This window comes from Monodon monoceros, unplaced genomic scaffold (assembly GCF_005190385.1).
Source record: "Monodon monoceros isolate NGI ecotype Baffin Bay Population unplaced genomic scaffold, NGI_Narwhal_1 Super_Scaffold_21, whole genome shotgun sequence".
NCBI lineage: Eukaryota > Metazoa > Chordata > Mammalia > Artiodactyla > Monodontidae > Monodon > Monodon monoceros.
This window is the reverse complement of record NW_021703778.1, coordinates 29,065,611-29,093,059: the sequence shown is the minus strand read 5'-3', so window position 1 is coordinate 29,093,059 and position 27,449 is coordinate 29,065,611. Positions and strand designations below refer to the sequence as shown.

At 42.1% G+C, this 27,449-nt stretch overlaps 1 protein-coding gene across 4 annotated transcripts in view; it reads right to left on the bottom strand.

Moving 5' to 3' along the window:
* The window catches only part of LARP4B (La ribonucleoprotein domain family member 4B), an 87,945-nt gene that overhangs the window by 10,574 nt on the left and 49,922 nt on the right, over positions 1-27,449 (bottom strand). For all 4 annotated transcript variants that reach the window (XM_029236946.1, XM_029236945.1, XM_029236947.1 and 1 more), the window contains 10 exons: positions 25,497-25,635; positions 25,109-25,249; positions 12,853-12,931; positions 11,492-11,628; positions 8,708-8,811; positions 7,247-7,357; positions 5,997-6,050; positions 5,705-5,914; positions 1,737-1,843; positions 931-1,182 (listed from right to left, as the gene is read on the bottom strand). In XM_029236946.1, coding sequence (XP_029092779.1) covers positions 931-1,182; positions 1,737-1,843; positions 5,705-5,914; positions 5,997-6,050; positions 7,247-7,357; positions 8,708-8,811; positions 11,492-11,628; positions 12,853-12,931; positions 25,109-25,249; positions 25,497-25,635 — 1,334 coding nt within the window. The remainder of the gene's footprint in view (positions 1-930; positions 1,183-1,736; positions 1,844-5,704; positions 5,915-5,996; positions 6,051-7,246; positions 7,358-8,707; positions 8,812-11,491; positions 11,629-12,852; positions 12,932-25,108; positions 25,250-25,496; positions 25,636-27,449) is intronic.

The following is a 27,449-nucleotide window of genomic DNA, read 5'->3' as shown; positions in this document are numbered from 1 at the left end:
CACTTCCTCTCCCCATCTGCCAGCCTTCCACTCCACAGTTCCTGAGGCACATTTCCAACATCCAGAGTCTGACCCGCCAGCATTGTCGCCGTTCCCTGCACAGCAGCTCAAACCGCAGCAACAACCCCACCTACTTAGTGGATGTCACGGCAGGCCCAAAGGCACCAAGACACTTCACTGCCCGGACGGGCTTCCGTGGCCTAACAGTTCACACATTAATTCCCATTTATAATTTCATTTTTATTTATTTACCCTTTGTCATTTCAGCTGAACGCAAAGACTCCCTAAGGGCCCGTATTATGTAAGTTGAAAAGGAATTTAGAAATAATCTTGACCAATTCCACCCCTGATGGGCCCAGCAAGGCTTGACTGCGAAGACGGAGCCGCCTGGGGTCCCTCCCGCTCCCACCGCACCGGGAGCACACACCCCCCGCCAGAAGGAGCTCCTGGAGGCAGACCATGTCCTCCGTACATAATACTCAGAAAAGTAGTCTTTACTTACAGGTTTCAAAGTGGGTTTACAACAGGAAAAGCTTACGGAGGCCGAGCCCACGCTAGATACGCTAGATGTGTGCTGGAGCACACGTCCTTCCTGACACGCCGCGGGGGGGGGGGGGGGCGCGGGGGGGGGCGGGCTGTCCGTTCAGCTCTCCACACATAATGACTGTGACCCAAGGCAGCCTGGCCCACCCTCAGTTCCCACTGAACAGTGTCCTGTTACCACAAAGATGGAACTGGTCAAGTCTCTGCTCTAAAAGTAACACCCCTGAGTAATTATATAAAACCTTGGATGGTTACAGCCTTCCATTTGATTTTCTGTGATGGACTTGAAAATAATGATTATAAAACACATCTGAATTAATGGAATCTGACACTATGAATAGTTTCTAAGTACACAGTACCTGTCCAAATGAAATTGTGAACACTCACCTCCCTCTACCTAAGCCCGGAGAGGACTCGAGGCTGCTCTGTTCCACCCGCCCGGGCCCCGCGTCTCTCTTGGCGTAGACTGGAGGGTTCTGTAGCCGAGCTCGAGGCTGACCCGTCTGCCTCGTTTGTGGGCTCCGCACACCGTTCATCAACCGGTCCGCAGTGAAGTTAAATATCGAAGGACTTTCTAACAGCCCGGGCCCTCTCTCTGCACTGGGAATGGCATGGCGCAGATGAGATTTACTAGGATTCCTGTAAATAAAATGTTTGTATACGCTCAGTTCTAAAATGATCATGGCATTATGAAAAGAGCATGCTAATGCAGAAATGGCTAAGCTAAAATGTGCTTTCTTTTTAGGAAAAATATTAAAAATGTTACTTAGAATAGTTAGTTCATAATATGTCTGATAATGCAAATCTAAATGCAGTATGGACGTTCTGCTGGGCTGTAGCCCAGGTCTAAATTAAAAGCAGGCGCATGCAGATGCAAGCTGTCCCAGAAGCCTTTGTCTCACGAGTCTACCCTCTACGTAGGCGTTGCAACACACATTTCAGGCTTTAATGCTCACAGAATGGAATTCCACGCCTTGAGTCGTTTTACTCCTGGTGGACATTACTGGTGGTCAAATCTACCATTAGCCAGCACAGAACAGCCTCTTCACTTAGTGTGACTCACCCAAATGGTGAGAATGACGGAGGTTTAACACATTTGCTTTTGCTTTGCTTTGAAAATATACAATGTGGCAGCGACCTCTTGTTACAAACCCTGGGGAAATAGCAGCCTTTCAACCCTTCACGGGACTTGCCTGCTCCTTGGAGGGTATTGTCTGAGTGAAGTCAGAGGAGATGCTGCAGGTTTGAAGGTTGGAGACGTGAACCCATTTATAAATCCAGTATTTGGAAATGGCGTTACCTAGATTCATTAAAAACAAACAGACTTCAGGCTGGTTAACACTGGTCGCTGACGTTCCATGTCATACTTGGAGTGCTCGCCGTGGAGAAGAGCACTGCGTAGGACTACTGCTAATGGCCAAGACTTCTTGATCCAGGCTGGGGCCGAGACCTCACAACAGCCCCATGAGGAAGCCGCCTCACACGTGTGGAGAGAAGCGTCTGCCCCCACCCCGCCTCGCCCGGTGCTGAGCACAGGCTGAGCACGCGATCCCACACTCTCAGCCCGGTGCCCGGACTGACACCCACGATGTGCCGACATCAAGTCAACAACTCTTCATTCCTGATGACTTTAATAAAATCCATCAAAGCTCTCAATCTTGGGGGCATTTAGGGATCTATTTCACAATCACAGCCTTTGAGAGTGCCCTTTTAGCCTCACCTGCATGCAAGTCTTGCTGAGTATCACGATATTTTCAGGTCATTAACAATTATGTCCCAAGTCACAATTTATGGGGATATACTTCATAAACATACACTGACATATATGTCAGAAGAAAATTAAACAGGGTCACAGTGCCCTTAAAAGATACAATCCTAAATATAATCTTAAAACATTAAAAAAATTAAGTACAGAATTTTAAATATCAGCCAACTACTAAAAAATCTAGTCACAACAAAAATAAGATAGAACTTAGTGTTGAAATAGTTTTTAAAAATCATGAAAAGAGCGATCACTCCTGTTTTCTGGATTCTGAACATGTGGTTTCACACAATTTCTGTATAAACAACATTCCCTGATGGATTCAAAGGCATTTAACTCCTTGGTGCCATCCAGTTCCGACCTTACATTTTCACTAAATTGAGAGATACAAATAGGCCACTCCTTGTTTGGGGAAAAGGAAAAGACAAAAAGCCGGCAATTCCTCTTAACTAGAGCTAACCAAAAGCTGTAATAGGATGATTAAAAACAGCTTAAGACCAAAACAAATCATTCCAAATTTTGAAAAAGAAAATGAAAGCAATAAAAGGGAAATGCTGAGGGAGAAAGACGCAGTTAAAACTGTGTTAGGGGACTTCCCTGGTGGTGCAGTCATTAAGAATCCACCTGCCAATGCAGGGGACAAAGGGTTGAGCCCTGGTCCAGGAAGATCTCACATGCCACAGAGCAACTAAGCCTGTGTACCACAACTACTGAGTCTGTGCTCCAGAGCCCAAGAGCCACAACCACTGAGCCCACGTGGCACAATTACTGAAGCTTGCACGCCTAGAGCCTGTGCTCCGCAACAAGAGAAGCCACCACAATGAGAAGCCTGAGCACTGCAACGAAGAGTAGCTCCCGCTCGCTGCAACTAGAGAAAGCCCGAGCACAGCAACGAAGACCCAATGCAGCCAAAAATTAATAAATAAATAAGTAAATAAATAAATTTATTTTATAAAAAACCGTGTTAGGGACTTCCCTGGTGGCACAGTGCTTAAGAATCTGCCTGCCAATGCAGGGGACACGGGTTTGATCCCTGGTCCGGGAAGATCCCACATGCCGCGGAGCAACTAAGCCCGTGAGCTGCAACTACTGAAGCCCATGCACCTAGAGCCTGTGCTCAGTAACAAGAGAAGCCTCCACAATGAGAAGCCTGCACACAGCAATGAAGAGTAGCCCCTGCTCGCCACAACTAGGGAAAGCCCGCGCGCAGCAACGAAGACCCAACGCAGCCAAAAATAAATTAAAAAGCAACAAGAAAAAACCTCCAAAAAACTGTGTTAAGATCTCCAAAGCTCTTCTGAGGAACTACCATATATTCAGAAATACATCTATCACACCAGAACCAGAGTTTGAAGATCGTAAATCATGATAAGAACAATTGAGACAAATCATTTCATACCTGTAATTTTACATATAAAACCCTGGTATTTAAGTAATTTTGCTCAAGAGTTTAAAAATAAATTGGTTGCTAACGCAGTAATTTAACACAACTTGCTGAGAATTAACAGGCCTCATCTTGTCACTTCTGCTCAAAATGACGCAGTCTGTTTTACAACGGGCCTCACGCGGCCCAGCCAGATCAAAGGAACCAGCTGCACGGCCAGACTACCACCCAGGAAGCGAGGGCCCCCACTTGGGACAGGGACAAATACGATTAAGAGAGATTAGAAAAACAAGCACAGCAGTGAGACTCCTTTGGAGGAATCATTCAACCAAGAATTGACGGATGCTATTCCCCTTGAAGATTTCCTTGCTCACGATACATTAACTACATGGCTCTCGGTACACTTCCACGGAACGCGGTGAGGATTTCAAAACAGCAGTGTGTTTTCTTACCATAAGGATTCACTCAACAGAGACGGAGCGCTACCTTGTGTGCTCACTGCTCTCGTCCCACACTGGCCCTGGGCTCCTGAGGGCTGTCCCTCATCCCCATCCATCCTCCCGGCCCTCATGCCTCAGGACACACTCAAGGCCTGGACGGTCTGGCCCTGACAGACCTTACCAACCTCCCCTCCCAGTCCCTGCTTCAGCCTCTGCTTTAGCTCAGAAATACTCAGAGATTCACACAATTGTCGCCTGTCCGACATGTGTCTTTCCTGGACACGCATCTTGACATTCTGTGCAAAACAGACACCAGGTACCCAGGTGCACCAATGCTCCCTCCCCCACGCCTGCCCTCTCACCATCAGTGGTCCTGACTATCCCCAGACTTGGCCACAGCCATACCTTCAGGGTTACTCAGTTCCTGCTCTTTGACCACAACTCTCCCCACGGCCCACCCTCCACAGAGCAGCCCTGATTCTCACATCCCGCTCCATCAGACTCCTGCAATCGCCAGACATGGCCCGCCAATCACGCTAACATCTACAGCAGCACAGCTGGAGAAAAGTGATGGATCCATTACACATCTATCGAGTCTAACCACAGGCCTTAAACAGGCCAAAATCTGTAAAAATTAATCACTCCAGCCAGCTGTAGGGCTGGTGTGAGAAATAAAGCTTATAAGACAGTACAGGCAGACCTCAGAGATACCATGGGTTCAGTTCCAGCAATAAAGCAAATGTTGCAATAAAGCAAGTCACACAAATTTTTTGGTTTCCCAGTGAGCATGAAAATTATGTTTACACTATCCTATTGTCTAAGTGTACAAAAGTATTATACCTTACAAAAACAATGTACACACCTTAATGAAAAAATACTTTATTGCTAAAAACTGCTAATCATCCTCTGAGCCTTCAGTGAGTCTAAGATCACTGATGACAGATTACCATGACAAATATGATTATAATGAAAAAGTTTGAAATACTGTGAGAATTACCAAATGTGACACAGAGGCACAAAGTGAGCAAACACTGTTGGAAAAATGGCACCAAAAGACTTGCTCAATGCAGGGTTGCCAAAACGTGCAATTTGTAAAAAAAAGAAAACCAAAACAACGGAGTACCTGCAAAGCGCAATAAAACGAGGCCTGTCTATATGTCTTCCACTTGTCCTGGATTGTTAGAAGCCTATTAAACACCCTTTTCTCCTTCAAACCATGTCCCGTTGGGTTCCCCTCTGTGCTCAGAAGGACCCCGGCTAGCCTACAACTCGTAATCACATTTTTGTTTTTCTAGGGATTACACAGCTTAGGAAAGGAAATGCTAGACAGGAGGGGAGGCAAACCAGGCAAAGGATCGGGATCTCATTATTGGAAAGGTTTTTAAAAATTTACACAGTTGCATATTTATCTCTCAATTAAACTGAAAATCCACCAGAGAACTTGAAGGCCTGTTTTACTATGGCAAACGGCATCCGTACTGGTTTCCCCTGTTAGAGGAAGATCTTATTCTCTAAAGTACCCAGTGTCTGCCACAGGGTTGTTGCCATAGAAGCTCCAGTGAAGCCAGGACTCACCAAGGGCGGATCAAGATAGCTATGTGTCGCTGACCATGTCTGGGGGGCGATCAGGCTGTAGAGAGGAAACTGCTGCTGGGGGCTGTAGACTGGAGGTAAGTAAAACGATGCGGTGTAGCGCTGCTGTGTGTAGAGGCTCATGTCCAGAGGTCTAAAGCCATTCTTTGGCAAAAATGTGTTTATAGCTATTGCCTTCGCTTTTATCCGTGCCTGTTTGAAAACATGTAAGTTTCTCTTAGAACACTTAAGGACACTGGTTTGCAGATAAAGTATAACCAATGGTCTTGCTTACCTTAATTGGTTTTCCTTGAAAAGTTTTGACTTCTTCTCGCAGATATTTGTAAGCCTGAAGACAAAATCATTCATAACACCATTGTGTTAATTTTATAAATAAGATGAACCTATAATTAATTCAGCACCTCAAATAAGCAATTATATAGTTAAAATATGGTGGATAGGACCTAGCACAGTGATTCTTAACCTTTTTGGGTCCCAGATTCCTTAAAAGATCCTGATAAGAGCTATGGAGCCCCTATCCAAAATTCTCATTAATGTAATATTGTAAATTGACTATACATCAATAAAAAAGAAAAAAAGGAAAAAAATTCTTATGAACAGTATTTGTATACAATTTTGTAAGTGTTAATAGAAACCATAAAAGCATCTCACAGATCATAGGCTAAGAATCCTTACCTGGGAAAACAATGGATACCAAGGTCCTAGTAATAACCCCAATATGAACTTGGAATTACAGTTTAGGAAATGAAAGGATTAGGATCGCAATATTCAAAAGTCATTATTTGTGAAGCTCCTGATTCTGCTCCAAATTCTCCTACATAACTCCAAAGGCTCTGACCCATGTGACTCAGCCTCAGGCCGTATTCCCCACGCAGGTAAGGGGGGCTTGCACCTGCCCCACAGACCTGCCTTTTCTCACCTCCCATCACCTTGCTCCTCCTAGTCCTTCTTTCCCTTCCATCCAGTTAAGACCCATCTTTCAGATTCTTATTTCTCTCTTCTGAACCCACAGCAGCCTCAAACGTGTTAACGCCTCACACTCTACTGCCATTCCTTTACGCAGGCTAGAGTTTCCCATGAATATGATGCTTCCTTCAAGGGCAGGGAGCCGTCTGAACTCCATGCCTCTCACAGAGCTTCTCAATGCCTTTTCAAGTACCTTGTAATACAAGGCTGCCCAGGGAAAGTTAGAATTAGGTTCAAACTTCCCAAACACTTTTCCAAATATTAAAACCTGTATCTGTACAGAGATAAGAAAAGAACCAGTTTTCCTAGGCTGCCTGTCTTACATGTCCTTAGAAAATAACGTCTATGCTTTTCAGATCGCTACAAAACTGTCTACACATACACCTTTTCAGGTTTCTTCAACCTGATTTCCCTGCACCTTATGTTCACACTCAACACCACATGTGGTCGTAATCTCTGTGCCCATGTTTAGTCCCACTATGTACTGACTGCTAAGTACTGGTAAACTCTGTCCTTTGTGGCAGAACAGGGTGGGGGGTAAGGGGAGGAAGAGCTTACCTGTTGTGCATCTGCTTCTGTTTCAAATGTAATAAACCAATTATCATTATAGGCAAATTCACAGTTTATAAATCTCGGTAAGTTATCTCCTTTAAATAGTGCTTCTACTTCCTACAGGAAACAGAGAGGTTAGGAATTAATTCTCAACTATGCCACTGTTTGTCCTCACCAAAGAAACACGGTGCCCACTCTTAAGGACAGATGCCTAGAAGACAACCCCAGCACACTGAAGTCCAGGGCCCTCTCTCAAGGTGGCTGAGGAGTTCAGTGTGGCTTCCAGAATTAGGATCCCATTGTCACAGGAAATAAAATTCACAACCCACTGACAGCTTTCCTGACCCCTAAGAGACCCGAAACTAAATTAATAGGAAAATATTTTATTTTACCAGTAGCCAATAACTACACAATTTGGAGGCAGAGAAAGGTAACTTAAGAAATCTAAAAATTAGCTGGCCTTTTGCTTCCAGCCAAGATGGGCTACATTTACCCTCCCATATGAAATAATTACAAACAAAATATATGAAATAGCATTTTTCAGACAGTGGACCTTGGGCCATGCAGGACAGCAATCCCTGAGAGGGACAGGTACAGACAGGTCCTTGAGTGCCTGACTCACATATGGGGCTTCCAGGCCGTGGTGCCAGGAGGGTGGGCACAGGCCCAGCCCAAAGCTGCAGAAACAGCAACCTGGTGATGAGAGGTTTCCCCTAGAGCTCTCTGGGATCGGGGAGTATCTCCACCAGCCTGAGTGGAAAACAATCCTAACTCAGGACATCAGGTGGAGCTCTCAGGAAGCACTGCCCCAGGGGGAGGCCAGTCTGCTTCCACCAGTTCCAAGTCACTTAACTGAGCCTCGAAACAGAGCTCAAGAACATGCACAGAAAGGAGTACAAAAACACTCTGTACCCAATAAAATAAAATCCAAAATGCCTGGCATCCATTCAAAATTTGCAAGGCGCACAAAGAAATAGAAAAATATGACTTATAATGAAAAAATCAACCAGTCAAATTAAACCCAGAAATGCACCAATACTGGCACGTCGGCTCAAATCAAGCACAGGCCACACTGGTGTTCACTGCATCCTTCTCATCGTGAAAATTTGTTTTGGAAAGTGATTTAACATAAAAATATGTTCTCTGTCTCGACTTGGTGGTTTACTATTCTTATTTTAAAATGAATAAATATTTAAACCTTTTCTCTTTCTAACTTCTAAATACTGAAGTTACCATAAACTCTCACTACTTTTTTCAGCGTGAAATGTGTAATGGAGTCCTGAGACCAAAAAGTTTGAGAACCACTCTTACAAATGAATCACTGTAACTATCAGAGTGTGTAAATCTTGGGAAAAAAGTGTTACTGTACGTATTTCTGCTTTAAAATACATCTTCCAAAAACCACAGAAACAAACAAAAAACCCACCCAAAAAAGTCCAAGTTTCCTTCAGAGGAGAAATGACTTACTTCTACAGGGGTGGATTCAGGTATTTCACGTAATATTACTATGCAACGATTCTGATTTGGCCTTACTTTTTCTCCCTTCTCATCCACTTGGACTAAAGGTAAAGCTGTAAAGAGAAGAGAAATGGATGATACACAAATATTAAAACAAATCAACCATTTGCACTACATCGTGACCTAACGTAGATACTCTAGCGGGACGTGTTAGACTACATCGCCAGACACGTTAAAGAAAGCCATATACAATGGGAAAACTATCAAAAGTCTTGATAGCTTAACACAAGCTATCAAAAGGTTTTAGACCAATCTTGCACATTACAATTAGGGGCTCTGGGGAGCCCTGTGGGAGCTGTAACAGAGGTAACGCTATGACACAGGTTCTCCATAGCTCAAACAACTCCAAGTCGGTCACAATGCAGGGCTAGAGACTTTCTCTTTCTACAAGTCCCCAAAACAAGACACTTTCCTGTCTCCTTACGACCTAATTTTGAACTCACAGAAGTTGTCAAGCACCCTTCACTCAGCCTTCCCTAACGATGGATCTTACACGACCACAATCCACCATCGAAACAAGGGTCAACGCTGCCAGCACGGGGACAGGCCCAATTCAGGTTTCACCAGCTTTTGCCTTATCTCCTTTTGTTAGGTTTTGTTTTTTGGTGTCACTCTATGAAATTCTATCACATGCAGACTCAGGTCATAGCACACCAGGATCAAAATCAGGGCTCAGAGCTGTGTACCACCACAGACATATATTACCAACATCAGAAATGGAAACATCCCGTAGTACCAAAGCTAACTTTTGGGAAGTAGGATCCATGAGAGAAAAGAAAACTCAAGGCCCATGTGGTTTCTGGAGAATCCTACCAAATGTCAAGAAAAAAAATAACAATTCTGTAGTACAAACTCTTCTGAACTTAAGAAAGTACTTTCCAATTCAACCTATGAAGCCAGCAGTTCTTTGATACCCAAACTAAACAAAGGCATTACAAAACAAGAAAACTATAGACCATCTCCCATGAACAATAAAAATTCTTACCAAATTTTGCCAAATTGAATCTAACAATATATAAAGATGGGAATACAAAATGAACGACAAGTGGATTTTTCTCAGTAATGCAAGGTTGGTTTACCAAAAGAAATAAGCAATGTAATTCACCATATTAATGGACTAAAAAACAAAAAAAAAACCCACACAACTATCTCATAGATGCAGAAGCATTTGACAAAATCCAACATTCATTTCTGATAAAAATTCTCAGATAACTAGGAATAGAAGGAAGACCTCCTCACCTACAAAAAAACCAACGTCTAGCATCTTTCTTACTAGAAGATGGGCCAAGGCAAGGATGCTGACTCTCCCCACTTCTATTCAACACAGCACTGGAGGCTTAAGCCAGGGCAATAACACAAGAAATAGAAATTACATACACCCAGACTGGGTGTAAGAAGGTAACCTTTTCATTCACTTTCATTCAAGCTGAGCTCTATGTAGAAAATCTGATACAATTTCCATAAAAAACTAGGATTGTGAGTTTCAAAAGGTTTAAGTATACAAGATTAATATTCAAAAATAAATTTTATTCCTACATACTAGCACCGAACACCTAGAAATTGAAATAAAAATATTTATGCCCAAATACGAAATACTTAGTTATAAATCTGGTAAGATATGAAATACCTGCACTATGAAAACTGCAAAACATTGCCAAGAGAAAAATTTTTAAGATTTTTCTAGATGAATGGAGAGATATCCTATGTTCATGAATTAGAAAACCCAATACTGTTAAAATGTCAATACTCCCCAAACTGATTTATAGATTTAATGTAATCCCAGTAAAAATACCAATAGGACCTTCTGAAAAACCAAAATGTCGATTCTAAAATTCACATGGAAATGCCAAGCATTTGGAAGAGCCAAAACAAAGCTGGAGATTTTGCAACTACTCTAAGATGTACTATAAAAGCCAGTACCATCCAGACACTGCAGCAATGGCATCAAAACAGACAAAATAGATTGAGGACAGACATACGGCCCAGAGAGAAACCCACACATACAGGGATACATGATTCTCACGATGGCACAAAGGCAGTGCAGTGGAGAAGTAGAGTGTTTTCAACAAATGGGCTGGAAGAGCAGCACATCCACATGCAAGGGGGTAGAGAGCTCATACCACATACAAAAATCAGCTGACAACAGATCACAGACTTAAAAATGTAAACCCTAAAACTAAAACTTCTAGGAGAAAATCCTTGTGATCCTGAATTAAGCAAAGATTTCTTAGGCACAATACCAAAAGCAAGATCCATAAAAGAAAAAAATTAATAAATTGGACTATATAAAAAAACTGAAAACTCTGCTTTTCAAAAGACATTATTAGAACAAAAAGAGAAGCCACAGACTGGGAGAATGTATTTGCAAATCACATCTCCAATAAGGACAAATACAGATATGTGCATCTCAAATTGCACACAAATACACACTCCTTAAATCTCACCTGTAATAAAACTAATTAAAAAAAAAGTGGTGGGGGTGGGGCATTTGCACAGACAGCTCAGAAAGGCAGCACATGAAAAGACTGCCCAGTGTCATCAGGCACTAAAGAAACAGAAATTAAAACTACAATGAGATACCACCGCACACCTGCTAGAAAACCTACAGTGGCCCATCTGTGACGCCAGGCCTGGGTACCTTAGCACGAATGGCTGTGAATGCTAAGCATCACACTGGCAAGAAAAATGCTGTCAAGACCACGTACGATGCAGCCTGGGCTGCAGTCTACTTACATCTCAGCACTTCGACAATCAGGTCTATGTCGGTGCTGAGCTTCTTGATGTGGTCCAGGTTAGCTACCGTGGTGATTGGCACGTACTGATCACTGTCCATCTGCGATATAAGGTACATGTCACTAGCAAGGTTCTCCCTGGAGAAAGAAGACAATCTGTCTTAATTCACAACTTCTTTAAAAGCAACCTTCACAAGAGGCACGAGTGTGGTACGGTACTGCCCTGGAGTGAGAGCTGAGTTCAACCCCCCCCCACCCCCCGCAATTTGCCATCTCTCTGACCTTACGTCGATTTTGTCAAAGACATCTGGGGAGGCAGAGAGAGCAAAAGTAAAAGTGTACTGCACTTTATATGATCAAAATTAATGAGCAGGTAAATCTTTAAAAAAATGTATTTATAGCTCATCTTTGCTCTAAAAAGTGTTTTGAGTAGCTTTTAAAAATAGAAACACAGGGCTTCCCTGGTGGCACAGTGGTTGAGAGTCCGCCTGCCGATGTAGGGTACACGGGTTCGTGCCCCAGTCCAGGAGGATCCCACATGCCGCAGAGCGGCTGGGCCCGTGAGCCATGGCCGCTGAGCCTGCGCGTCCGGAGCCTGTGCTCCGCAACGGGAGAGGCCACAACAGTGAGAGGCCCGCGTACCGCAAAACAAAACAAAACAAAACAAAAACAAACAAAAAAATAGAAACACAACTTCTTTTTTTTACATTGATATTTATTTATTCATTTATTCATTCATTCATTCATTCATTTATTGCGGTACGCGGGCCTCTCACTGTTGTGGCGCACAGGCTCTGGACGCGCAAGCCCAGCGGCCATGGCTCACAGGCCCAGCCGCTCCGCGGCATGTGGGATCTTCCCGGACCGGGGCACGAACCCGTGTCCTCTGCATCGGCAGGCGGACTCTCAACCACTGCGCCACCAGGGAAGCCCCGAAACACAACTTCTTAAAGTAAGGAAACGCAGCTAAGAGAATGAAAAAGTAAGAAAAATGTGATAAGGCCAAGAAAGGCTGGTGCCCAGAGCGCTTGCAGTTCAGGCTGGAACACTTGTCAGAGGGGCTGTGACTCCAACTCTGGCCTCAATAGCCCTCTGCAGCAGAGGACGGAAAAGCAATAAAGTGAGTGACCAACAGCACGACCCAGGACTAAAACCTGTGAGGCTGACCACCTATGGCTCCACCATCAGAGTCCAAGTCTGTGGGCAGGGGATGGGGGTAGGGGGGATCTCGACTTCCTACAGATGGATGTACAGACACAGATGTTAACAGATACTCCTTCTGTGTAAAGCATGACATCTGTACATAGTAGCAGTGCACAATACCTTAGATATCAGATACTAGAAAAACACTACCATCCTCACCTAGACAAGCAGAATTCCAATGTTTTTTTAAGTACTTCCCGGGGGTCTTCCTGGCTTTCTGGTTGAGATTCATTTCCTCCTACAGAGAAGCAATGGAAAAACGGCTTAAATTTACCAAGCACATGATTCAGTATAGCAATTCTAACGTTTTCAATATACATAGTAATTTATCTACATAATGTATAGAGAATATAAGAAAAATGATATTTTACAAGGCAATCAGAGGCAAAAAAAAAAAACAAAAAAAAACACTCTCCCCCAAACAAAAACACAGTTTCAAAAAATAACCTGAGGGCTTCCCTGGTGGTGCAGTGGTTAGGAATCCACCTGCCAATGCAGGGGACATGGGTTCGATCCCTGGTCCGGGAAGATCCCACATGCCGCGGAGCAACTAAGCCCATGCACCACAACTCTAGAGCCCGTGAGCCACAACTACTGAGCCTGCGAGCCACAACCACTTAAGTCCAAGCACCTAGGGCCCGTGCTCCACAACAAGAGAAGCCACCACGATGAGAAGCCCGTGCACTGCAAGGAAGAGTAGCCCCCATGCGCCGCAACTAGAGAAAGCTCGCATGCAACAGCGAAGACCCAATGCAGCCAAAAAAACCCTGAGGAGTAAGATTTATTAGCAAAGTTTAGCAGGTGCTTTTTATTACAAAATAAGTATAAGCTTATTTAATGCTTTGTCTCAATTCAAAAAGGATTTTCAAGTAACCTAGAAGCACACGAGATACTAAACATAAAATATACAGGAAATAATCAAAATAACTAAAAGCTTTTTTGCACACTACTATATAGATTTGCATGGCATAATAATACATTAAGAACTTTCTAACAAGAGACACTTGTATTTTAAAAGTCAAAGTTAAAGACCATCAAAAAAGCAAAGACAAAGCAAAGACTGATGACAAATAAGGACAGAGAGCTTGTGTGTGTTTTATGTAAAGGGCTTTAACAAAATCCATCCCCCACCAGCAAAAAACAAAACAAAACAAACAAAACCAATGGAGCAAATGAGACAAAATCAGAAACGGCCGTTGAAACCACAATCTCATTTCATTCCTTCATCCAGAAAGGCCTCTCCTGAGCACCATTTAAATTCACATTGAACAGATATGTCCTGTCTCTCCTTTAGCTATCTCCTGCATGCCGGGCACTGCTGTGGAACTGCTTACTCAGCCTCAATGAGGCAGTCTCTGCTCTTATTGGGAGGCAATCAACAGTCAAACAAGTCAACAGTAAACAGGTAGAATGTGACACAAAGGAGAAAACCACAGGGCACGGGCAGACCTAATTGTGCAGAAGGAAGAATCAGCAAGCTCAAAGACAGGTCACGTGAAATTAGCCAGTTACAGGAACAAAGAGAAAAAAGAATGCAGGACAAGGAAGAAAGCCTACGTGACTTGTAACATACCACCAACTGTACTTCTATACACTAACAACAAACTACCCGAAAAAGAAATTAAGAAAACAATCCCATTCACAATTGAATCCAAAAGAATTAAATACCTAGGAATAAATCCAACCAAGGAGGAGAAAGATCTGTAAGCTGAAAACTTTAAGATATTGATGAAAGAAATTAAAGACAAATGAAAAGCTACCCCATGTTCCTGGATTGGAATAATTAATACTGTGAAAATCTCCATGTAAAAATTTCCAAAGCAATCTACAGATTCAATGCAATCAATTCCTATCAAAATTCCAATGGCATTTTTCACATAAATACATCAAACAATCCTAAAATTTGTATGGAAACACAAAGACACTGAATAGCAAAAGCAATCTTGAGAATGAAGAACAAAGGTGGAAGCATCATACTTCCTGATTTCAAACTACTTTAAAAAGCTATAGTAATCAAAAAAGTATGGTACTGGCATAAAAACAGACATATAGACCAATGGAACAGAACTGAGAGCCCAGAAATAAACCCGTATATTTATGATCAACTGATTTTCAACAATGCTGCCAAGGATACTTAAGGGGGAAAAGGACAGTCTCTTTAATAAACAGTGTGGGGAAAGCTGATGGCCACATGCAAAAGAATTAAATGGAACCCTTATCTTACATCATATACAAAAACCAACTCAAAATGAATTAAAGACTTAAACGTAAGACCTGAAACCGTAAAACCACAGAAAAACATGTAGGATAAAATGTCCTAAACATCGGTCTTGGCAACAATTTTTTTGGATATGACACCAAAAGCACAGGCAAGAAAATCAAAAATAAACAAGTGGGATACTACATTCCATTTAAAAGCTTTTGTACAGCCAAGGAAAGCATCAACAAAATGAAAAAGCAACCTACTGAACAGGAGAAAATATTTACAAATCATGTACCTGATAAAGGGTTAATATCCAAAACATAAGGAACTCACACAACTCATAGCAAAAAAACCTCTGATTAAAAAATGGGTAAAAGACCTAAATAGACATTCTTCCAAAGAAGACATACAGATGGCCAAGTGGCATGTGAGAAGATGTTCAATATCTCTCATCACTAGGGATGTGCAAGTCAAAAACCACAATGAGGATCACCTCACACCTGTTAGAATTGTTATTATCAAAAACAGGTAACTAATAACAAGTGTTGGCAAGGATGTGACGAAAAGGGACCCCCTGTGTATTACTGGTAGGAATGTAAATTGGTGCAGCCAATGGAACACTATGGAAAAGTGTGGAGGCTCCTCATAAAATTAAAAATAGCACTCGCTACCACATAATCCAGCAATCCCACTACTGGGCATGTATACAAAGGAAAGGAAATTAGGATCTCAAAGATATGTCTGCACCTCCATGTTCACTCGATTATTATTTACAATAGCCAAGACGTGGAAACAACCTACGTGTCTACTGATGAATGGATTTAAAAAATGTGGTATACACACACACACACACACACACACACACACACACACACACACACAATGGAATATTATTCCACAAGAAAGAAGGAAATCCTGCCATTTGAAACAACATGAATGAATCTGGAGAATATTATGTTAAGTGAAATAAGTCAGACAGAACCCAAAAAAACTACACAATGTCACTTATATGTGGAATCTAAAAAAACTGAACACATGGAACCAGAGGGTAGAACCATGGCTGCCAGGGGCTGGAGGTGGGAAAATGGAAAGATGTTGATCCAAGGATACAAACTTTCAGTTATAAGATGAATAAGTTCTGGGGACCTGATGTACAGCGTGGTGATTATAATTAATAATACTGTATTGTATACTTGAAATTTGCTAAGAGAGTAGATCTTGTGTTCTCAGCATACCAAAAAAAAAAAAAAAAGGTAAGTATGTGAAGTGGTGGATATCAAACCATCATGTTGCTGTATACCTTAAGTATAATTAATTTTTATGTGTCAATTACACCTAAATAAAGCTAGAAAAAACTGTAACCTACCCTACCATGATTTGTCTTTTCCACTGTGTTTTATCACCCTTACATTATATAACACGAACTTATTTATTATGTGTATTATGAATAGTCTGTCTCTGCCCGATAAGATGTTAAGCACCAGTAGGGCAAAGGCTTTCATTGATCATATTCACTGATGTGTCCTAAGTAAATCTGGCATGTGGTGGGTTTTGAATGTTTTTTTTTTTTTTTTTGCGGTACGCGGGCCTCTCACCGCCGTGGCCTCTCCCGTCGGGGTGCACAGGCTCCAGACGCGCAGGCCCAGCGGCCATGGCCCACAGGCCCAGCCGCTCCGCGGCACATGGGATCCTCCCAGACCGGGGCACGAACCCGCATCCCCTGCATCAGCAGGCGGACTCCCAACCACTGCGCCACCAGGGAAGCCCGAATGAGTATTTTTTTTTATTTAAAAAAAATAAACAATAGGTGAAGCAAGTTTTCCAGATGTAGAGCATCGGCTCCTGAGCGATAAAGACACACAACGGTCGTGGGCCTGGGCTCAGGAAGCGGGAAGCAGATGGAAGCCAGCGGGCTCAATGAGTTCAGGGCGTGGGACAGAGTGCACTGGGAGGGCGCCCAGAAGCGCGGGGAACCCCCGGAGGCAGGCGCGTGTTCTATGCACATCACAGGTACGATGGACTCCCTGAGGCCAGGAAAGAAACACTTGAAAGGAAGAAGGGAGCTCACATATCCTGCTGCACAGTACCTGCTCCACCAGCTGGCCTGGAAGACCTCATGCTCACAGAGCCCCAAACACACTGGCAAGAGGAGAGAAGGGTCTGGCCTCAGAAGTGGGAAATAATGAGCCCCAGACTGAGCACTGCTCCACTCATGCCTAACAAATCATAAAACAAGGTATGAAAGGATCCATTTGTTTCCAAGTAACTTTGTGGCATCCTGGAACAAGAACCAAAATATCTATAGAAATATAAAAATATTAAGTACCTAACAAAGTCAAAACCAGTCCAACCAAAAATTACAGTGAGTGTAAAGAAACCTATCCCGCACAGATGTTAACATTAACTGACAAAGACACTGTAATGGTTATCCTACCTGTACCCCACATGCTCCAAAGGTCAGGTAGAAACATGAAAAATATAAAAAAAGACCCAAATAGAATTTGTACAGATGAAAACTACAATGTCTGATATCAAAAATATAGTTTGTGAAATTAACAACTGATCAGATAGTATAGAAGACTAGTGAACTAGAAGATATGAGAAACTTTCCAAAATGAAACAGAGAAATAAGATTTTTTTTAAAAAGGACAGAGGATCACTTCGAGGGGCTTAATATAGGTATAACTAGAGATCATGTAGGAGAAGAAATGGCAAGGTGGGGGAGGAGCATTTGAAGATATTACAGCCAAGATATTCCAAGTTTGATGAAAACATTTATAAATCACAGATCAAGAAGCTCAACAAACCCCAACCACAAGAAACAAGATTACCTTTAAGACTAAGGTACATCATAATCAATATACTCAAAACTACTATAATGAGAAAAATCTTAAAAGCAGCAAGATTTTTTTTTTTTTTTTTTTTCCAGTACGCGGGCCTCTCACTGTTGTGGTCTCTCCCGTTGCGGAGCACAGGCTCCGGACGCGCAGGCTCAGCGACCATGGCTCACGGGCCCAGCCGCTCCGTGGCATGTGGGATCTTCCCAGACCAGGGCACGAACCTGTGTCCCCTGCATTGGCAGGCGGACTCTCAACCACTGCGCCACCAGGGAAGCCCTAAAAGCAGCAAGATTTTAAACAGTAGAACAAAGTTAAGGATGATAGAGTTATCAGAAATAATGCAGGTAAAAAGAGAGCACCACAGTATCTTTAAGGCCAAGAGAGGGAGATCAGGATTTACACACAGGAATAAAGAATACCAGAAATGCTAACTGCATGGATAAGTATGGAAGCTTGCTTTCTTATAAAATACCATTTTCCAGTACAAGGAACCAAGGTTCCTTGGAGAAATGGCTGATTCTAGGACCAGAGCAGCCAGAATGAGAACAAAACCACAAACCCTTCACTGATGGGGTAGGTCAGATGGAGGAGCCAACTAGAAGAGCTTCCAATGGCCAAAGGTAGAGCATCGGAGCAATCAAATAAAGAAGTGATGATTTTTACACATGGATACAATAACACCCATGAGTTCACACTGATACAAGTCAATGGCTGAACAAATAAATAAATGAGAGAGAAGAGACAAATCCCTATGCATAAGAGTTCCAAGTTATTTACGGAGATTCTCTGCCCTCATGAAGGGGACATTCCTTAAGTGTAGGCTGGGTACAGTCAGTGACTTCCTTCCAAAGAGCACCACATGGAAAGAGGGAGGAAAAAAAGAGTAACTTCACAGTTGAGAAAGCTAATAACAAACCTACTTCAGCCAACTGGTCACGGTCAACATCAACCGTAATAAATCATGCTGATAGTATGTACCCTTAAAATGATGGGATGAAAACTGCTCTTGACCTCTGTGGTATTCCTTCCCTCAAATCCATCATGATGAGAAAAACATCAAATGAATTCCAGTACCATACAAAATAAATGACCAGTACTGCTCAAAACTATCAAGGTTATCAAAAACAAGTAAAATCTGAGAAACTGTTACAGCCAAGAGGAGCCTTAAGAACACATATCCACTAAATGTAACATGGTGTCCTGGGACAGAAAAAGGACATTAGGTAAAACGTACCAACACTGGTTCAGTAACTGTGGCAAATATATCATACGAATGTAAGATGTTAACAGGAGAAAATGAATGCTGCGTCTATGGGAACTCTCTGTACTCAATCTTCTCAATTTTTCTGTAAGTCTAAAGCTATTCTAAAACAAATAGCAAGGTGAGAGACTCAAACCTAAACATATCAATTACCACAGTAAACATTTATGTTCTAAACATTTAAATTAAAGGTAGAGACCATAGGATCTGACTTATGATCCAAATACTGGTTCTTTGATATGAATATAATCGACAAACCTCTACCCAGATTGGCTAGGGGGAGGAGGGGAGAAAAGACATAAATTACCAATAACAGGAATGAGTGATGTGACATGACTACAGATTCTACAGATATTAGAAGTATAAACAGAATATTATGAGCAATTCTATGCAATAACTGAAAATTCAGATGAAATGGACAAAGTACATAAGTAACCAAAGCTTTCTCAAGAAGAAATAAACCTGAGTAGCCCTATATAAAAAAACAAACTGTAGCTGACAACTTTCCCACAATCAATACTCTAGGCTCAGATGGCTTCATTCTTCATTTAAGGAAGAAATAAACTCTTCCCAAAAATTTAATAGGAGGGAAAACATCAAAAATACAACTACAGAGCAATATTCCTCATGAACACAAGTGTACAAATTCTAAGAATTACGGCCAGTCTAATCCAACGATATATCAGAAATGTATTACATCCTGACCCAGTGAGGCTTACCCCAGGAATTTAAGGTTGGTTAAACATAAAAAAAAAAAATCAATGTAATTCATCTTAACACACTAAAAAAGAAAAAAAATATTTGGTCATTGCCATAGATGAAGAAAAAAGTATCACAAACTCCTCTTTATCCATTTCTCTTTAAAACTCTCAGCAAATCCTAACAGAAGGGTACCTGTCAACCGATAAAGGTCATATATGCAGAACTACAACTAACATTATACATAATGGTGAAAGACAATGTTTTCCCCCCTAAGATCAGTCAGATGTTTGCTCTCACCACATCTGTTCACCTTTGTAAGGAAGGATCTAATCAGTGCAACCAGGCAAGATAAAGGAATAAAAGGCACCAAATTGGATAGGAAATAAAACTGAATTTATTCATAGATAACACGATAGCCTATATAGAACATGCAACAGAATCTACAAAATAGTTTCTAAAACTAATAAGTGTGCTTAACAAGTTTTCAGGGTATGATATCAATTTATAAAAATTAATTATATTTCTATCTGCTAGTAACAAACAGTTGCAGATTGAATTTTTAAAAATGACTTACAATAGCACCAAAAAATATGAGATACTTAAGGATAAATTGGACAAAAGATGTGAAAAGCCAGTAGGCTGAAAACTGAAAAATACAGTCAAGAGAGATTAAGGAAGATCTGAACAAGTGGAGACATACACCATGTCACGAACATCTAGCCAAGATGTCAATCTTCTCCAACTGATCTACAGAGTCAATGAAATCCCAATAAAAATCTCAGCATTCTACAGAAATTGACTGGCTCATTCTAATTTGCATGGAAATGAAAAGGACCTAGAATAGCCAAAATAACTCTGAAAAAGAAAAAATCTAGAAGGCTAATACTACCTGTTTTTAAGAATTATTTAAGCAAAACAGCGTGGTTTTGTTGTCCCAAGAGATGGATGGAGAAGAGACAGTCCAGAGACAAATCGGCATACTCAGGGACAAATGATTCTGACAGAGGCACAAAGGCAGTGCAGTGGGGAAAGGAGAGTCTTTCTGACAAATGGTACTGGAACAGTGGCATATCTACATGTGACAAAAAAACAAAAAAGAACTTTGCTTCACACCTCAGACCACATACAAAAATTAAAATGGGCCACAGACCTAAAAAATGTAAAATTTAAAACCATACAACTTATAGTAGAAAAGCTTTGCAACCTTGGATTAAATAAGGATTTCGCAGGAAAAACACCAAAAGCAAGATCCATAATTGGACGATATAAAAGATTTTAAACTTTTGCTTTTCAAAAGATATTGTTAGGAGAACAAAAAGACAAGCCACAGACTGGAAGGATGTATTTGCAAGTTATGTATCTGGTAAAGACTTGTGTCCAAAGAACTCTCAACTCAATAATAAATCAACCCAGTAAAAACATGGGCAAAAGACTTGAACAGACCCTTCACCAAAGAAAACATACACAGATGAAAAGATGTTTTGCACCGTTAGTCATTAGGAAAATACAAAGTAAAACCACAATAAGATTCCACTGCCTACCTTTTAGAATGGCTAACATTAAAAGATTGACCATATCAAGTGCCGGTGAGGACGTGGAGCTGCTGGAGCTCTGATCCACTGCAGGTGGGAGTGCAAAGGGTGAAGATAAACCTATGCCTAATAGATGATGTATCTACTCCATTCCTATGTATTTACCCAAGAGAAATGAAAACATGTACATACAAACCCTTGTTTATAAATGTCCATAGCAGCCTTATTTGTAAGAGCCTCAAACTGGAAACAATCCACATATTCATCAGCAGGTGAACAGAAAAACAAACAGTGGTATATGATGAACTGGAATACTATTTGGCAATAAAAAGGAACGGCCCATAAATGTTATTACATGAATGAATCTCAAAATTAGTAAGTAAAAAAAGCCTGAGAAAAAGAGCACATACTATAAAACTCCGTTTACATAAAATTCTAGAAAACCCCAAACTAATCTACAGTGACAGGAAGCAGACGAGCAGTTGGCAGGGGCAGGGAGCGGGCAGGAGGAAGGGCACAGGTAGCTTCGTTATCTTGACTGGGTCATGGTTTTTCATGTGTACACACACCTCATCAAATTCAGTAGAGAAATCAGTGAGGAAGGGAAGAGTCAGCAAGTCAATTCTAGAATGCACTGAATACTGTGCTTTAAACAAAGGAAAATAAAACTCATAGAAAGGTTAGGATATTCCAAACATGTGATGTTTATGGTACATCAATTATGCTTCATTAATGCTCTATACCCCAAGGTTGGTAGATGTGAAATAGCCGTCCAGAAGCTGGGCTGCACGGGGCCACGCAGCCCCGCTAGTCCGAGACCATGAATGGAAAATGAGACCATTCCACACTGCTATAATTTTTTTCTTCAGCCACGTCTGTCTATCTGCTCAGGAACAGACACAGAGTAGGTAGAGAATTATATTTAAACAAGATGGAGGCATCTGCTAAGCAACTGTGAAGAAGTTAGATGCAAGGAAGTAATTGAAATGATGGTCTGTGTAATCCAGGCAGAGTGAGGAGGGAAGCGAGGGTCCAGGCAGGCATGTGACCACAAAGGTCAGTCAGTGCCAACCGAAGCAGAAATCGTGTGGATGAGGTCTTCGTGGGGCCCCTTCAAGAGGAAAATAAACAAATATTTAATGCCAAACACTTACATGGTGCTTATTACATACCTCTCATACATAACACCACAGCTGGTGGTGAGAAAGGGAGGGCAGGCTTTCTCGGTCATGTAACCTTCTCTAACCCAAGCGTGTCTCTATAGACAGTCACACAGGGTCCTGAACATGCTCCACAGGCAGTTGCTCTGCTCAACTGCTGGCAGCCAGTTTCAGGGAGTTATTTCTTTCCACTCAAGCTTTCCCATCCAACTGGCAATAATGAGAGTGTAGCCTACCCCTAAGGTCTGTTGGGGTTTTAAAAATTGTTTGATCTTTTAGATCAAGGCAGAAACAAAATCGGAGGCGAGCAATTGGTGTCCCATTACCTACAGCCATTTCTATGCTGGTCCACAACCTGGACCCCAAAAGAGAACTGCTCTCTTCCTCTTTTCCTTCTTCTGAAAAGCTTTAAATATCCCTTTTACAGAAAGCCAACTCCTTTTGGGTTTGACTCTCAATTTCAACATTAACGCTCCCTCTCTGTACTTTTATCGACGTTTTGCCCTACAGTCAGTTTTCCCCTTCTCCTATTTAAATCTGATTTGCCGTTCAGGAACTATTCAGGTCTTACATTCCCTGTGAGGCCTCTGGACCAGAACCTCTCACCTCTGCATCAACAGAAGAGTCAGTTTAAAGGAGAATCAAAGGAAGCAGTGAAAGGCACATTGTTTAAGGAAAGATTTAACAAGCTGAATTTTTAAAAGCACACAAACCTCTGAACAGGGCGAGGGTGGCCATTGTCGGTACATGTGTGCACAGAGGTATTGGACTAGAAATGGCCTGGGGCTCTGATGGCGTGTTGGGACCACCTAGTGTGCACCCCAGCTCGCTCCAGCCCCTCTGGCTCTGGCCTGCTCTCCACTAGGGTGGAGGAACCACTGCGGGGTCGGGGGGTCTGCACACATTTAGAGGGAATGGAACCAGCTCAAACCCAACCCTCAAGGCTTCTGTTCCAGCACCATGGGCCCCCCAACACCCCCCCCCAGCCATGATAGTTACCTGTTTCATCTAATTTCATAGAGACAGAGAAAGTTAAACAAAATGAGAAGACAGAGGAATATGTTTCAAATGAAAGAAAAGGAAAAAACCCTGTAAAAACCCCTAATGAAACAGATAAATAACTTATCAGATAAAAAATTCAAAGCATTAGTAATAAGAATGTTAACTGAACTAGGGAAAGGAACAGATGAACACAGTGAGAATTTTAACGAGAAACTGGGAAATATAAAAAAGAACCAGTCGGAACTGAAGAACACAATACCTGAAATGAGAAAGACAGTACAGGGAATGAAAGCAGACTAGGCGACACAGAAGAACACATAAGTGATCTAGAAGATAGAATAATGGAAATCACCCAATAAGAACAGCAAAGAGAAAAATAAATTTTTTAAAATGAGGATAGTTTGGGACTTCCTTGGTGGCACAGTGGTTAAGAATCCACCTGCCAATGCTGGGGACACGGGTTCGAGCCCTGGTCCAGGAAGATCCCACATGCTGCGGAGCAACTAAGCCTGTGCACCACAACTACTGAAGCCCGCGTGCCTAGAGCTTGTGCTCTGCAACAAGAGAAGCCACCACAATGAGAAGCCCGAGCACCACAACAACGAGTAGCCCCCGCTCGCTGCAGCTAGAGAAAGCCCGCGTGCACCAACGAAGACCCAACACAGCCAAAAAAATAAGTAAAATGAAATGAGGATAGTTTAAGGGACCTCTGGGACAACATCAAGCATACTAACAATCACATTATAGGGGTTCCAGAAGGAGGAGAGAGAGAGAAGGGGGTAGAAAATGTATCTGATGAAATTATGGCTAGAAACTTCCCAAAGCTGAAGAAGTAAACAGATATCCAGGTACAGGAAGCACAGAGGGTCCCAAACAAGATGAACCCAGGGACCCACACCACAACATATCATAATTAAAATGGTAAAGGTTACAGAGAGAATTCTAAAGACAACAAGAGAAAAACAAAGAGTCACATACAAGAGAACCCCCATAAGGCTATCAGCTGATTTTCCTGCTGAAACTCTGCAGGCCAGAAGGGAGTGACATGATATACTTAAAGTGCTGAAAGGGAAAAACGTGCAACCTAGGATACTCTATACAGCAAGATTATCCTCCTTCGGAATTGAAGAAGAGATTAAAGAACGTCTCAGACAAGCAAAAAACTAAAATAATTCAATACTTAAACCTACACTAAAAGAAATGTTGAAGGGTCTTCTCGAAGTGGAAAAGAACTAAGAATCTATTGGAAAGGGAAAATTCCACTAGGAAAGGCAGACATATAGCAAGGAATGAAGATTACTTAAATAAGTCAGTATGTAGATAAGGATACAAACTGTAAAAGTGTAAAAGCAACTATAACTACAATACACAGTTAAGGGAGAAACAAGAATATACAAAATGACATCAAAAACAAAATGTGGGGGAGGGGAGTAAAAAAGAAGGATCTTTTAGAATGTGTTTGAACTTAAATGACTATCAGTCTAAAACAAGTAGGCATAGTTATAGGTTAACATATATGAGGAACCCCATGGTAACCACAAATCAAAAACCTACAATAGATACACAAAAGCTAGAGAGAAAAGAACACAAGCATGACACTGAAGAAATCATCAAACCACAAGGGAAGAAACAAAAAAGAAATGAACAAAGAATTAAAAATGTAACATAAAGAAGCCCATACTCTATATGAAAATGAATTCATAAAACAGCTTTACCCGTCTCGCTATTTTCAGGCGGTGATTCATACTCTGAGTGGTCCAGACCCAAAGTGCTCATGGCTGTCTGGTCTGACTCCTGTAAATCTGACAGTGCAGCATTCTCATGACTTTTGTCACCATCACCATTGGTGTCCAATCCTGTAATTAAGAATTTCACCCCAAAAGGCAGGGTTAGAAGAACAGCCTTCTCTTAAAACAAAACAAAACAAAAGACTTATACCTGCAGTTACCTGACCTTTTTAACTTGACTGTGAGAAACCTCATTGCTCTTAAATACTGTCACTAACCATGACACAGATCTTAACAAACACTTTCCCAAAGATGAACTACAAGGAAACAAAGCCGAAGCCAAGAGGAAAGATGCCCCTCGCCCCCACCCACTCACCCTCCTGGCCGCGGCCGGGCGTCGCCTCCCAGGCTGCGCTCACACTGCCATCCGCTGCACTACTTGCTTCCAAGTGTAACACAGGAGTCCCCCATACTTTTGCATTAGGGTTTAGCTCTGAAACCTTGGCCGTTGGTACCTAAGAAAAAATGTGATATATTCATTTGTATCCAAATTTCAATCAAATGCAATTTTACTTACTAATTCAGAGTTAAAACACATCCATCTTAGAGAATTTATGGGAAAAAGGCTGAACCTATTTACATGTACGTTTAGGATGAAATCAAGTGAAAAAGTAATAAAAGTTGATGTACTCAGAACTCAACTCACCAGTAGATTTTAAGTTCTTACTAAGTAGAAGGCTCTCTAGAAATAGGAATGAAAGAGCCCCTGCCTTCATGGAGATATCTGATCAACTGTGTAACTGATAAATAACTGATGATCCAATTATCATCTCTGTTCCAGATTCCCAACACAATTCACAGATTTAGAAATCTGAATATCAATGGATAAAATGTTAAAATAAAGCTCGAACACTCACAGAAGTAAAGGCTGCAGAAAATGAAAGTCTGTCGGAGAGGTGGCTGGTGCGGCCACTCTTTGTGCTTATTTCCAGTTACTCGGCCTCCTCACTGTTCTGGACACATCGGGCCCTTCTGCTTGCCCGGCTCCATTTGACCAGAACACTCCCAGACATCCGCACGGCTGGCTCACGCCTTCACACCCCTTGGGGATTGCTGAGGTCTTCCCTGGCACACCCTACTAAACCCACAACCACCCCTGGATTTTTCCTCTCCTGCTTACAAACCTTGAGTGGCTCCCAAACTCTAAAAGAAAGTTGATGTCCCGGGGACAGCTGCCCCCCAAACTAACTCCAGTTCTACTGCCATGATTCCTGAGCAAAACCTAGCCAAACGATCTACCTTTTCCCAGGCACCATAAGCCTTAACACCTCTGTGCAGGGGCCAGAGCTTCCAAAGGGAGGGAGACAAGGTTCCAGGTCCCAGAAGCCCCCAGGTAGTGCCAGACAGGAGCTCCAAACTGGGAGCAGCCTCACTGCATGACCCCAGAGATGCCGTCTCCAAGGCCAGGGGCATCATGATGAGCCAAGAAGGAAACAACATGTGGGTTAACAATCCTAAAAAATAAATTCACCCTAGCTGGGGCGATTAAAGTTTGTAGTGAAAGTTTTTCTGAAATTGAGCATAGAGACTGATGTGGATTAAAACTACAGAATATATTCTGTTCATACCTAGGAGGCGTGGGCAATAAACTTCATGCCCACAAAACCAGGGAGCTAAGTGAGGGCCTATCTGGAGTCCTTTTAAGTAAAGTACTGGATAGGGCAAAGAATAGGGTCCCCCTTCTCCTTCAAGAATATCATTCTCAAGAAGCACTTACTCTTCAAGCTCCCTTCTTAAATGACATCTAAACTTCCAGCTCATTTCTGGTCTCTGCTTCTGCACATCTACTCATCTCTCCAACAAATTCTGAAATTCTCACTAAGTGCCCGGTACAGCACGAGGCGATCAGAGTATCATGGGGCACAGGCAGAAACGACTGCTGCCTTGAGCACAGCAACGCAGAAGACGCTCCGCACCTCACAGACACCACTGCCCTTACCAGCAGTTACACTTTTTCAATCTGTTCTCTCTTTTTTTTAACTCAAATCTTTATTTTCTTTCCTATTCTAATACTAGCGTAAATCACCTTTTCTGGTTAGACCCAGTCTCGTTCTACCACACAACACACATCAAGTTTCCCACCCACGGAACATACTCCCCTGACCTCGTGGACATGCTATACATTCTCTAAATTCCCAACACCAACCCACACTGGTCTTTTCCATTTTTAGCACCATCTTCAGTTGGCTACACTGCATCACCGACACACTTTTAGCTCACTAACACACACACACACACACACACACACACACACACACACACACACACA